Source organism: Xenopus laevis, chromosome 6S (assembly GCF_017654675.1).
Source record: "Xenopus laevis strain J_2021 chromosome 6S, Xenopus_laevis_v10.1, whole genome shotgun sequence".
Classification (NCBI taxonomy): Eukaryota; Metazoa; Chordata; class Amphibia; order Anura; family Pipidae; genus Xenopus; species Xenopus laevis.
In genome coordinates this window covers 45,473,808-45,488,515 of record NC_054382.1, presented here as the reverse complement: position 1 = coordinate 45,488,515, position 14,708 = coordinate 45,473,808, and the positions used below count along the sequence as shown (strand labels likewise).

The following is a 14,708-nucleotide window of genomic DNA, read 5'->3' as shown; positions in this document are numbered from 1 at the left end:
TTTAACGATTTTATCATGATTTTACTTTTGTAAGTAAATAGATATCACGGTCATGAAAAAGGTCATAAATGCCATAGCTCTTACGTACTCCTACTGTAAGCATATTGTTTTTATTAAAATGGTATATTAATCATTTTGCTGAAGCAGTAGCATGTACACAGGTCTCTTTTTCCAAGCTGTCTCCACTTAATGTTAAAGGGATGATTTAGGGGCAGATCTATCAAAAATGTGAGATTAGAACTCACCACAGTAAAACTTTCTATTCATTCCTATGAGATTTTTAAAAGCATATTCATCAAACTGTGAACGCTATTGATAAAACTATTCTAAAAATCCCATAGGAATGAATAGATAGTAGGGGAGTATTTCTTTGGTGAGATCTATGGGCAGATTTATCAAATGAAAATTCGAATTTTCAAGTTTTTTTATAATTCTTTATTTCTGAAAGTTATAAGCATATATCAACAAATGAATGAAATCTTAAAGGTACATAAAAAAAAGCCAATGAAAAGTACAGAAATAATACAATCAAGATAAAATAAAATCAAATGTGGTGCGTAGTTGATCGCATTTACATTATGGACATTATCATTCCTATGGTAGTTTAGTGAGAAATTTTTCCCATTGTCCTCCAAGAAGATAAAAAGTGCATAGACTGGATAAATTTAAGCCTATTGATAACATGTAAGATAGGAAGAGAGCCAACCAATGTAGGGCTATGACCCAACTTGAAGCTGCTAGTATTTGGGATACAAGTTTGCGTGGATGTGGAGTTTAGGGTAGGATTGGGACAGTAGTGCTGACTCCATGGATGGTTCAATAGTCACCTCTATTATCTGAGAAGCCATTTTGTACACTTCGGTCCATAACGCTGTTACATTGGGGCAATGCCACTAGGCATGAAGATAATCTCCCCAGTCATACATCCTCTACAGCAAGTGGATGGGAAGTTTGGGTTAATGGCATGTTTACATTTGGGTGTAAGGTACCAACGAAACAACACTTTGTATGCGGTTTCCTTAACCCCTACATTAGGAGAAAGTTTGCTAATCAAACTCCATATTTTGGTCCAAGTCTCAAATGGAATAGGGGCTCCTAAATCTGTCTCCCATGCTGTCATGTATTTATGTGGGACAGGCAGCCTCTATTAGTTGAGCGTAAAGTAATGAACCCTCAACCCTGTATTCCTGGGAGTAAGGCCCTATGATTGTTGATCACATGTCTATACATAATTTGTATTATTTATACTATATTTAAAATACATACCGTATATACTCGAGTATAAGCCGATCCGAGTATAAGCCGAGGTACCTAATTTTACCTACAAAAATTGGGAAAACTTATTGACTCTAGTATAAGCCTAGACACAACTACAGCCCTGTCTCCCAGCAGCTGCCAAAGAGACTCCCCCAGCGATCAACCGGACTTCTTTGCAAAGTTGATGGTGACAGAGAATTGTGCAGAGAGTGCTGTGTGATATTGCCATCACTGTTAATCTTTCGTATAACCAACAGTTGGTGCTGTGTGATATTGCAGTCACTGTTAATCTTTGATATAACCAACAGATGGCGTTGTGTGATATTGCAGTTACTGTTATTCTTTGATATAACCAACAGATGGCGCTGTGTGATGCAGTCCCTGTTATTCTTTGATATAACCAACAGATGGCGCTGTGTGATATTGCAGTTACTGTTATTCTTTTATATAACCAACAGATGGCGCTGTGTGATATTGCAGTTACTGTTATTCTTTCATATAACCAACAGATGGTGCTGTGTGATATTGCAGTCACTGTTATTCTTTCATATAACCAACAGAGGGCGCACTGTTATTCTTTCATAAAACCAATAGAAGGCATTGTGGGATATTGCAGTCTCTCCCCAAGTGAACTGTTGGTATAGGAATGATTAAAAGTGACTGCAATCTCAGCTACTGCCCGCTGACTCGAGTATAAGCCGAGGTAGACTTTTTCAGTACATTTTGGATGCTGAAAAACTCGGCTTATACTCGAGTATATACGGTACAAGTAGTGAATTATTAACAGGTTACCCAAAGAGCATTTTATCTGAACATAATGATAAAGTTTCAAGCATGGTCATGAACATTTGGCTGCATACAGACTGATCTCCATATACCATATTGTTTCTGACTACTAAACCATGGTAAGCAATCCTATTCATCATATTGCCTGTTAACAAATCCTTGCACAGTTTTTATGGAAACATGCTGCAAAAACTACTGTAAAGGCAACAAATAAGGAACATGGTGGTTAATCAGAACAAATCATACAACATACTACAAAACTTAACCATACATAAAAAGTGGAAACGGCTATACTTAGTTTGTGTATAAAGCAGTGACATTTCTTCTCAGTTATTACAGATATATATATATACAGAAATTTAATTACACACTACTAAATGTGATATAGATCCAATTGTGTTTTAACTATGGCTAATAATGAACCTTACTTACTTTCCCCTCCAGGAATGTTTTGTTGTATAGAAACAGACCAAGTCTTTATTCTCCCGGATTATATTCATTTTGCATGGAGACCTATAAATAAATAAAAAGCACTTTTATTGCCAATGGTAAACTATGCAATGTTGTACTGCAAATCAGGCAACATATGATAATGGCTGACCAAGGTGCTAACACTTATTGGAGATAACACATTCTTTTTTTTTACATAACTGTTTCAACAACCAGGGTTGCTTTAGTGAATACCCAAGCATCCTTTTCCTGCAATACAATGGTTGAAATGTACTTTGTTTTAAGCGCTACACGGTTTTACATTAAGTAGACAACACTATAGATTGATTGGAACAATAAGACTCATTATAATTGTTTGTAAAGGGATTTAGAGTATTTGTGCCTTGCACTTTGTAAACCACAATATGGGGCAAATTCACTAAAAATCGTAGTTGTGCCAGGCGCAAATTCACCGCACTTCGCCAGGCGTAGTTTCGCCAGCGCTCCGCAAATTCAAAAATCCGAAGTTGCGCACAGGGGTAGCGTAAGTTTGCGAAGTTGCGCTAGCGTTAATTCGCCAAGCGTAACGAAGTTTCGCTAGCGATGGTTAATTTGCATACGGCGCCAAATTCAAATTTCAATGGAGGAATACGTATCAGCACTACAAATGCCTAGAAAACCTTCAAAACATCAAATAAAAATTTTATTTTGCCCTACACATGTGCCCAATGTATAGTTAAGTTGCCATGAGTTAGGAAATGTAGGGGGGAAGGAGGGGAGCCCCAAAAAAAAATTCGATCTTTTTCAGCCTATCACCCATAATATAGAAAACACGCCAGCGTTTTTTGGGACTTAGAAAAAAATTTCACTTTTTTTGAAGCAATCCCTATCTACTCTATTGCGCTTCGCCTGGTCTGAGGTGGCGAAGGAAGTCTAGCGTAAAAGGTGGCGTTCAGAACAATGTGCACGTTAGTGAATTTGCGTAGTTTCGTTCGCTGCGCAAATTTGCCAGGTGTAAGGGTGCGAAGTTACACTAGCGAAATTACGCCAGCGTCCGTTAGTGAATTTGCGAAGTAACGAAAATGCCCGACGCTAGCGAATTGACGCTAGCGTTCGGCGCTTAGTGAATTTGCCCCTATGTGCCTTATAGGAGTTTGAAAATCTGGTGCAAAAAAAGTAAATAAACAGAGTTTTTTTTTTTGGTCAAAACTGGCAAATTTGACTAGGGAGTTATCCGAATTCGATTCGAGTTTTTCAAAAAATTCAAATTAGATTGTCGAGATTTATAATACCTTTAAGAACTCAAATTTGACTATTCGCCAGCTAAAACTTGCTGAATTGCTGTTTAAGTCAATGGGAGACATCCAGGGAACAATTCTGAGTTGTTTGCAGCCTTCCTGAAGAAAAAAACTTGAATCGAGTTTTAAAACTCAAATCGAATTCAAATTTGAGTTTTCGGGTCAATCCTATTCACCCGAGTATAAAAAATTAGATTTATTTAATACATTTTGATTGGTCGAACTTTGAGTTTCAGGGAGCTTATGAAAGTTTTAATAAACTCACATGAATTTGAAATTTGTCCCTTGATATATGTGCCCCTAAATAAACCCAACATTGTTTTGCCTCCAATAAGGACTAATTATATCTTAGTTATCAAATACAATGTACTGTTTTTTTATTAAAAAAGGAAACATTTTCACTTATTTGGTTAAAATACTGTTTAGGGGTGATAGTCTTTTCATAATTTGGATCCTATGCATGTACAATGGTGCTTCAAAGTTTGTGAACCTTTAAAATTTTCTATATTTTTATATGAATTTGACCTAAAACTGATTTTCAAACAAATTCTAAAAGTACATGAGGAGAACATAGTTAAACAAATGAAATAAAAATTATTATATTTGGTCATGCATGTATTGAATAATCCAAAAATGATCCAATAACATATCAGCATTTGGCAAAAGGAACTTAATCCTTAGGACTGAAGGTGAATCAGAGTCTGATGTTTTCAGTCAATGAGATGAGGGATGAAGTGTGAGTGACAGACCGTGTTTTGTTTAAAGAACAAGGATCCAGCAAAGCCAGATTTGTGGATGTGCATCATGGCTTGAACAAAGGAGCTCACAAAAAGAGTTGAAAAGAGAATTCTAACTATGACAGTAGGTCATGCAGCAAGACAATCATCCTAAACACACAAGTCGTTTTACCAAAGAATGGTTAAAGAAGAATAAAGTGATTGTTGTGGAACGGCCAAGTCAGAGTCCTGACCTTAATCCAAATGAAATTTAGTGGGCTCAAATTCCTCAGAGGCGATGTGCAGGACTGATCAACAGTTACCGCAAATGTTTAGATGCTGCGTATGGGGGTCACACAAATACTGATTTACTTTTGCCACACTCAGAAATATTATGGGATAATTTTTCTTTCAATAAATACATGACCAAATATAATCATTTTAGTTTCATCTGTTTAACTAAGGTTTTCTTCATATATTTTTAGGACTTGTTTGAAAAGGAGATGATGTTTCCATTGGATTTTTTTGCCTCCAATTTGGATTCATGCAGCTTAGCTACCATCAAGTAAAAGGAAATATTAGGAAATAACTGTAACACTATTTTTTTTGCAACCTATGAGAAAATACTATAAATACTGTCTAGGCAAGTGCAATCACTTTTTTAACAAATCATCTGTTAGTTTTAGATCATAGTAAAATGTGGGGTAATTTACTGGTATTAAACAAGTGATGATAGCAGTGTAGAAAAAAGCTGGAAGAAAAAACAAAAGGCAGGAAAGATTCATGTCCGTTTTTCCGGGCTAGTGAAAGGAAACCTATAACTAAAGTACACATTGCTCTTACATGACATTGATAAATATGCATTGTAGTGTCTGCATAGTTTAACTAAAAAGTTAGGCACCCACAAGTATTTTTACTTATGTTTATTTTCAGCTTTTTATTAGGCAGCTCTCCAATTTGCAATTTCAGCATCTGGTTGCTAGGGTCCAAATCACCCTAGCAACCATGCACTGATTAGAATAAGAAGACTGGAATGTTAATAGGAGAGGGCCTGAATAGAAAGAGGAGTAATAAAAAGTAGCAAGAACAAAAAAAAATGTGTAGCCTTGCAGAGCATTTGTTTCTTAGATGGGGTCAGTGACCTCCCCCCCAATTGAAAACTGGAAAGAGTCAGAAGAAGGCAAATAATTAAAACACACTAATAAATATGAAGACCAACTGAAAAGTTGCTTAGAATTTGCTATACTGCAACATATTGAAAGTTAACTTAAAGGAGAACTAAACCCTAAAAATGAATATGCCTAAAAATGCCTAATTTTATTTACTGAATTTATTGCACACAAGTCTAAAGTTTCAGCTTCTCAATAGCAGCAATGATCCAGGACTTCAAACGTGTCACAGGGGGTCACCATCTTGGAAAGTGTCTGCGACACTCAGTGGGCTCTGAGCAGCTGTTGAGAAGCTATGGGGTTGTTGCAAATAATCAAGCAGAAAATGTGATTTGCCTGTAATATAAGCTGATGCTACAGGGTTGATTATTAAATTCTGATGCGAGTTGCACTGGTTTCTGTGTTGCCATGTAGTAATTATCAGTATTAATTAATAATCAGCCTTATATTGTGACATTTACATTCTATGTGCACTGTATATTGTGATTGATTCTGCAGTGAATCAGCAGAAAATAAAATGGGGAGTTACTGGGGAATCTTTGAAGCCAGAGATATTCCCTGTGGGCTGTGGTTGCCTTGGGCTGGTGCAAAAGACTAAAAATAAAATAACATAAGTTATAGATACAGAATACTCCCAAAAGCATACCCAGAGGGAAAAATCTAGGACATTATGGGTTAACTATGAAGAATTATAAACTTTTCTCAAATAAACTTTCACCCCAGCTCTATAAAGACCTGAACTCATTATCCAAAGAAGCTTCTTTTCACGTCATTTTTTAGTTGCATATACAGGTATGAGATCTATTATTTCGAATGCTTGGGATAAATCATATTAAGTGGCATATTAAAGAATCTTACCAAACTGGTCTATATATTTAAGTAAATTGCCCTTTTACATCTCTTGCCTTGAGCTATCATTTTGTGATGGTCTGTGTGCTGTCTCAGAGATCACCTGACCACAAATACTACAACTCTAACTGTAACAGGTACAAGTGCTGAAGCAAAAGACAGAACTCTGTCTGTTAATTGGCTCATGTGATCTAACAAGTATGGTTTGTTTGGTATGTTTGTGTGCACAGTGAATCGTACGATCCCAAGGGGTGGCTCTTATTTTTTAAAATTTTCTATTTATGATTACCCAATGGCACATACTACTAGAAAAGTATATTATTATGAAAATAGTTTATTTACATGAAGCAGGGTTTTACATATGAGCTGTTTTATGCAATATCTTTTTATAGAGACCTACATTGTTTGGGGGGGGTATAGTTTTCCTTTAAAGCACTTGCTTAAAATGTACTCTATAGGAGATAAGAGTCTGGAAAGCAGGGTAGTTGATTTTGTACAAGAGTGGGACCAGAACATGTTTTTTTTTCCTGAAGTTATGTCCCTGATCCTATAATATACTAAAAGTTAACTTAAAGGTGAACTACACCTTTTAGATGCAAACCACACAACACACAGGCCATAAATATTCATACACATATCCATTTCTGTGTTAAAGAACACATTTTACTTGCAAATACAAAGTTGATTTAATTTTCTTCCTTACTTTTTATTGTTTGCGAATGATGCCTCCCCGACAAAGGGCCAATGAAAAAGAAGTGGGATGCGGAGCTACCTTTCTTCGTTGAAGAATGTCACATGACTGCACGCCAGTGTCACAGACCTGTGAAGAGCAGGTAGGTGATAAGAGCAGAGTAGCCGGCCCATGCGCTGTAGTTGATGAAGCTGCCGCTATGCTTAGTGCATTCGTGGTTATGTTGATATAAATGACTTTGGGGTCTGAGACAACCTCTGTGAGTTGGAAAACAGAAGATTTTAGTTCAGCAATGCGGAAATCTGCAAGATGCATAGTTTGCATTACATTTTTTAAAATGGCTAAATCTAATACAATGCAACTTAAAGGAGAAAGAAAAGTTGAAACTAAGTAAGCTTTATCTAAATGGTCTATATAAATACATCAGTAAACCCTCAAAGTAATGCAGCTCAGAGTCCTCTGTCAAAAGAGAAACAGCATTGCTTTCCTTCAATTGTGTTCACATGGGCTTCTGTATCAGACTTCCTGTTTTCAGCTTAAACTTCTAGGGCGTGGGCTTGAGCATGCTCAGTTTGCTTCTCTCCCCTTCGCTCCTCCCTACTATAATCTTAGCCCAAAGGTATGAGTGAGCATGTAGAGAATCAGGCAGGAAGTGATGTCAGCCCAAGCTAATATGGCAGCTGCTATCCTAAAAAAACAGACTGTTTAGAGCTGTTTACTCTATGGTAAAACATTCTACAAAATAAATATAGTGTTATAGCTTGCACTATTGTGACTAATATATTGGCAATAAATTACCTCTGTAGCTTTCCTTCTCTTTTAAGAACATCCGTTTAAAGGGGTTGTTCATCTTTAAGTTAACTTTTAGCATGATGTAGAGAGTGATATTCTGAGGCAATTTGCAATAATAAATGAATTATTTATTGCGGTTTTGAGTTATTTAGCTTTTTATTTAGCAGCTCTCCAATTTCAGCAATCTAGTTGTTAGGGGCTAAATTACCTTAGCAACCATGCACTGATTTTAATAAGAAACTGGAATATGACTAGGAGAGGCCCTGAATAGAAAGATAAAATAAAAATATAGCAGTAACGATATGTTTATAGCATTACGTTTGAATTGTAGCATTTACGTTTTGTTTTTTTTAAAATGGGTTCAGTGACCCCATTTGAAAGATTAAAAAAGGGAAATAATTAAAAACTATAAAGAATAATGAAGAATTGAAAAGTTATAACATCCTAAAAGTCAACCTAAAAGCGATCAAGCTGGGATTTGTATGGTACTATCCACTGATGCATTAAAAGCATTTGCCCTGTCATTTATTGGTCATTTATAAACACTTGGGGCAGAGAATGTTGCATAGCATAGGTGTTTAAGGAAAAAGGTACATGATATTAGCTCATTTAAAAGTGGTGCATAAATACTTAAATATAAATGTAATGTTTACACAGAATTCTATTTTTTTTTTAAAGATGTTATAGCATGTAAATAAGGTGCAAAACTTGTTAAAAGGGCTTTCCCTTTAAATACATACACAATGGTACACCACACACACACCTACACAAAATGTATGTACAAGTTCCTCCTGTGTGCTGGAGGTGCAAGCAAAAGGGTTCCACATGTTTTTCTCTTGCCCCAAGATGACCCCATTATGGCAAGAAACTAGTATTCTCAATAAATACAGAACAGGCATGACATATTACTTCATAAAGGAGCTTTGCCTAAAAACTGTGTTGAGTATTTGTATGACACATTTGGAGCTGGTAAATCTATGAATAATCTGTAAGCTCTTCTCACTTGTATCACCTTTTATTTTTGTTTCCATTATCCCCATAAACATTCATATTACTGTAAAGTTACAGGCCTCCCTAGGGGACTCTGGACAGTGGCAAAGGGGGTGGCTAAGCATAAAGGCTAGTTGGGGAAAAGGTTGAGGAATATGTCTGTCTAGATACACTGAAAAGTACAGCTCAAGTTGAAAAAGTATTTCCTGTTCTAGATAATCATGGAACTGGGGTTGAATGACAAATCAGCAATATTTTCCTATATATCTTACAATAGGCAGCATTTGTGTCCTTGACTGCATTTCAGAGTCCTTGTCTTGAAACAATGGTAGACCTCTGTTTTATCAGATCATCAACATATCACTATATCATTACTGTAGTTATAAAGGTGATCATGATGATCATGATGTATCATTCTAAACAGCATAATAACCCAAAAACACCTAACATAGAGTCTGCTGCAGCGCTATAGTGCAAAAAATACATACATATATATATATATATATATATATATATATATATATATATATATATATATATATATATATATATATATATATTGGAATCAACAACCGGAAGCTATGCCTGGAAATCTGTTTATTTTAAAGGGCAAAAAAGGACGGCGATCGGCGACCTTAGTGATTCAGAATGCTTTGGTTTATTCAACCCCAGTCAAACAGCACTAAGCTGTTTTAGCTCTTCCACTAATGTTGTTAAGGGTAAGTATAGCTTTATTATTTTTTTGTCAAAATATTTCTTTCAATTATTATATATTGAGACCGCAGTTTTAGCCTTGCCTAACAATGGTCTGACTACAAGTTCACATGAATACCTAGGGAAAGGCACTCCATTGCAACTGACTAGATGGAGCCAAAAATGTTTATTTTGAAGACCTGATTATGTATTGTCCGTACATTCTAAAGCACCAACATTCACATTTTGAAATCTGACATGGGGCCCCTAGGCTTATACACGAGTCAATACATTTTTCCAGTTTTCTTAGGTAAATTAGGTACCTCGGCTTATACACGGGTCTGCTTATACACGAGTATATACGGTAATAGAATTGCAAATGTAAGCAACTTTTCCCTTGGTTTTCATTATTTATTTTATATAGTTTCATAATTATTTTCCTTTTTCTTCTGAAGCTTTCAAATGGGCGTCGCTGACCCCATCTAAAAAGCAAATGTTCTGTAAGGCTACAAATTTATTGTTATTGCTAATTTTTATTTTTCATCTCTCTCGTAAGTTCCTCTAATATTATTTTCCAGTCTCTTATTCAAATCAATGCATGGTTGCTAGGATAATTTGGACCCTAGCTACCAGATTGTTTATAACGCAAATTGAAGAGCTGCCGAATAAAAAGCTAAATAACTCAAAAATTAAATAAAAATGAAAACCATTTGCAATTTGTCTCCAAATTTCACTTTCTACATCATACTTAAAGTTAACTCAAAGGTGAACAGCCCCTTTAAGCATACTACACAATAAATTTAGAGAGGTAAAGAGGGCATTACCTAAAAGAGCTTACAATCTAAAAAATAGCCATCCAACTATTGTATCTCTCCAAAGTCACAGCAGTACACTGCAGTTTAAATAACTAGATCTAGTGTCTTCCCCACTAACATTCTAGATTCCTTTTCAAGTCAGGGGGAGGACAAGGGTACAAAATTCCAATGTACAAAGTGCTTGCCGCTGGACAGAGGGGGTTCAGTTTGGAATTAACTTTTGCAATTTAAGTTGCCAAATGTTGCTGTCAGAGTCTACTGCAATGTGCCTTAATATCCACCACATAAAGCAAAGCCGTGTAGTGGTTTTGTTTTTTTAGTTATTACAAGCAACAACGGTATTCTTACAATGACTGCTGCTTCTTTGAAACCAAAATTACAATGTAATTGTCACAGAATTGTTTCACACTGAAAATTCTGTCATAAAAAGGAACAGTGTTGAAATAAGCCATGAAAAGGAGGATGTGAAATGCAAAAGAAAAAAAAACTGTTTTCAGTATTCCACTTCAAGGAAATGCAACAAGAATTCATGCTGTCATATCAAAATAGCCATTATTATTATTATTATCATCCTTTATTTAGTGCCACATGTTCTTTACAGACATTATACTCATTTCACATAGGCCCCTACTCCACTGCATCTTGGATTTGACATCATCAAATTCTAAACTGGTATTGTTTTAAGCAAGGGGCGTATCTGATTTGGAATGGCGAGCAATTAGCTGGTGCTCAGTGGCGTAACTACCGGGGGAGCAGGAGGTGCAATTGGGACAGGGCCCGCACCCCCGGCAGCTTGCGCGCCACTGGATTCATGCAGAAAATATCGTACGCAGGGGGGGTCCGGCTGCACGTCCCGCCCCCCTCTAGTTACGTTACTGCTGGTGCTCAAACCTCATGGTCAGCCGCTCAAATCACAAGAATTTGTGAAAAATATAATTTATCTCCAGATGACATTTAAAAAATACAGCGTATAGAGCTTTAAAACTCACATTTGCTTTTGCTGAACACAAAGAAAAAACAGTCATTATACTTGTTTAAAAGGGTGGTTCACCTTCAAACAACTAGTTGTTTTCAGATAGATCACCAGAAATAACGACTTTTTCCAATGACTTTCTATGTGTGACGGTTTTTCTAATATTGAAGTGTCTATCTAAAAACAACTAAAAAAAGTGTTTGGAAGGTGAACAACCCCTTTAAATAAACACTATGGGGCCCACTTACTAAGGGTCAAAGTGAATTTTCAAATTCAAAAACTTCGAATTTCAAAGTAAATTTTGGGTACTTCGACCATTCGAATTGAAAAAACTTCATAAATTCGACCATTCGAAAATCGAAGTACTGTCTTTTAAAAAAAAACTTTGACACTTCGCCACCTTAAACCTGCCGAATTGCTGTTTAGCCTATGGGGGACCTCCTAGAACCTCTCTGAGTCTTTGGCTGAGTTTTTAGACGATCCTTTGAATCGTTCGATTCAAAGGATTAAATTGTTTGTCCATATTGGGGAACACACATGCGCATAAGCAAGCACAAGCAAGTGCCCCAGCTCACTCATTATGCTCATGTGATGATGCAAGATTGAAGGATGCACCAACCAATCTACATCACAAGCATGCAGAGACTCCCAGTATACCTGCACAGTTCCAATGCTCACTGATTTCACTCCCTGTGCATGCTGGTAGCAGAGGAGCAATGTGTCTAGAGTCCTATCACCCCACCACCATTGTGCCCTAGGCATGTTGCTCTCTGCCTATCCCTAGTTCCAATCCCAGCTTCAAATATCATTGAAAACTGTCTTTTCTAATAGGATAAATCAGAAATTTCTAAAATACTGTATTTTATTTAAATGAAAGAACCCTAGGCATAAAGAATCTAATTCCTCCAATGTGTTACTAACAATAATGGTATGGTACAGAATTTTAGTGTGTGTGTGTGTGTGTGTCAGCAGTAGTCATCATGTACTGCTCACCACTCAAAACCAAACATCTGAATAGTTAATAGTTACTACTGGTTATTAGACCTGCTCTAGACTTTCACTGTTTGTTTGTGATCCACTTCAAGCTAAAACCTTTACCAGCTGCAAACAACTCACAAATGCTGTACAGCTTGTACTACCAGGTAAAAATTGTTTAAGTTAGCTACTTGAGTAACTCAGAGCAGGAAAATAAATGTGAGTTTAGGGAGTCCACTAATAAACCATTTGATGTCTCATAAAACTATAAGGAAAGTGTATTTTAAAAAAACATATTTAGTACATATCTGCAAATGTTTGGGGTGAAGCAATAACAATTGCCATGACAGACATGAGGACAGAATTTTATCCCGAAGCAAATGGTCCAACAAAGATATGTGTGTATATATATATATATATATATATATATATATATATATATATATATATATTTGTATATTATGTTCACATAGCTGATGGAATGCAAAATCTGACAAATCAAAACTAGTTTTGGGCCCTGCTGTTGTAATCATGGATATTGATAATTACGTTTAATACAACTATAATTGAAATAATAACATCAGTATAACACTTAAAGCTATACATATACAAAACAGATGACTAATCAATCAATTATTATTGCAGTAGTTTTAAAGGGGTTGTTCACCTTTGAGTTAACTTTTAGTATTATGTAGAGAGTGATATTCTGAGACAATTTGCAATTGGTTTTCATTTTTTAATATTTGTGGTTTTTGAGTGATTTAGCTTTTTATACAGCAGCTCTCCAGTTTGCCGTTTCAGCAGTCTGGTCGTTAGGGTCCAAATTACTATAGCAACCATGCATTGAGTTGAATAAGAGACTGGACTATGAATAGGAGAGGGCCTGAAAGAAAGATGATCATTAAAAAGTAGCAATAACAATAAATGTTTAGCCTTAGAGTGCATTTGTTTGTTTTTTATGGGGTCAGTAACCCTCATTTGAAAGCTGGAAAAAATCAGATGAAGGCAAATAATTCTAAAACTATAAAAAAATAAAAAATGAAGACCAATCAAAACGTTACTTAGAATTGACCATTCTATAATACACTGAAAGTTAACTTTAAGGTGAACCACCCCTTCTATGAGCAGCCATGTCCATTCCATTGCTTTGCAGCTATGACTGAACTACAACTCTCATCAGATTCCTTCAATAGCCAAGGGAAGGTTCATTATAAGTATTATAACAGCAAAATCTTTATTCCAAAACTACGTGGTCATTTTTTTATTGATGTGAATATAAAAAAAAAATGACCATGAACGTTCGATTCCCAATTCCAGTGAACCTAAACAGATTGATTTTACCCTGTGCATTATTTTACACCTGGATGTGTGAGTGTGCATTACTATTATGAACCCATTTTATTATCTACCTTATAAACGATCAGAATACTACAGTTTTAATGGTTTAAATTTACAGCAGAATTTCCTGGTTGCCTCAGAATGAACTGTCTAGAGAGCACTGCCTGAAACCCAAAAATAAGATCCTACTTCACTTAGTGTTTTTCTGTTCTTCATTTCACCACCAATGACACATATGTATACAAAGGGACATACGACTTACAGAATAATGGAAACGAAAATATGATTGCGTGTAAGTAATAAACCAAGCAGCACTTTACCTCCCTGCAGCCGTACTATATCGGTAGCAGCTAGTTCCAAGTTGAAAATGGGCCCGGTGACGTCACCGTCACGTGACATTACTCGAGCATGTGATCCGAGCATGTGATCCGAGCTGTAGTGGAGCGGAATATTCAAATATGCGAAATCCCTGAGTCCTTCGATTGTGGCAGGCTGCGTTTTCATAGGACCCGCATGGAGGGGGGGTCCCTGGGGTCCGTGTGCCTCGGAATGTATGGGGGGGTCCATGTGCCTCTGTATCTTTGTGTGGTTTGGGGGGCGAGTCACTCACTGTGCCTTGGAATAATTGGGGTGTCACTGTGTCTCTGGATGCTCGTGGGGTTTACTGTGCCTTTTCTCCTGAGGGGGGTCACTGTGCCTCTGGATGTTTGTATGTGGGGGGGGTCACTGTGCTTCTGTATTTTTGTGAGGGGGGGGGTCACTGTGCCTCTGCTACCCCTCAGAGAGGACCTTCTACTTCAGGGCCAACACAGATACCCTGACCAAAAGAGGCAAAATCTGCACACACAAAGGATTCTCAACACTGGTAATACACATGCTCCTGCATGCACATAAACCAGCAACCTCCAAAACCCACTTGTGTCTGGCACGCGTTCAT

The 14,708-nt window shown here is 36.6% G+C and overlaps 1 protein-coding gene across 4 annotated transcripts in view; it reads right to left on the bottom strand.

Moving 5' to 3' along the window:
• Positions 1–14,241, bottom strand: part of dnajc13.S (DnaJ heat shock protein family (Hsp40) member C13 S homeolog) — a 90,974-nt gene extending 76,733 nt beyond the window's left edge. For 3 of the 4 annotated variants that reach the window (XR_005962205.1, XM_018269333.2, XM_018269335.2), the window contains exons 1-3: positions 14,092–14,241; positions 7,208–7,452; positions 2,476–2,556 (exon numbers count right to left, since the gene is read on the bottom strand). Coding sequence is in view for 3 of the 4 variants with exons in the window: in XM_018269333.2 (XP_018124822.1) it covers positions 2,476–2,543 (68 nt within the window). In the remaining variant the exon portion in view is untranslated. The remainder of the gene's footprint in view (positions 1–2,475; positions 2,557–7,207; positions 7,453–14,091) is intronic. The other variant, XM_018269334.2, reaches the window with a different exon arrangement.
• Positions 14,242–14,708: the final 467 nt, after the last annotated feature.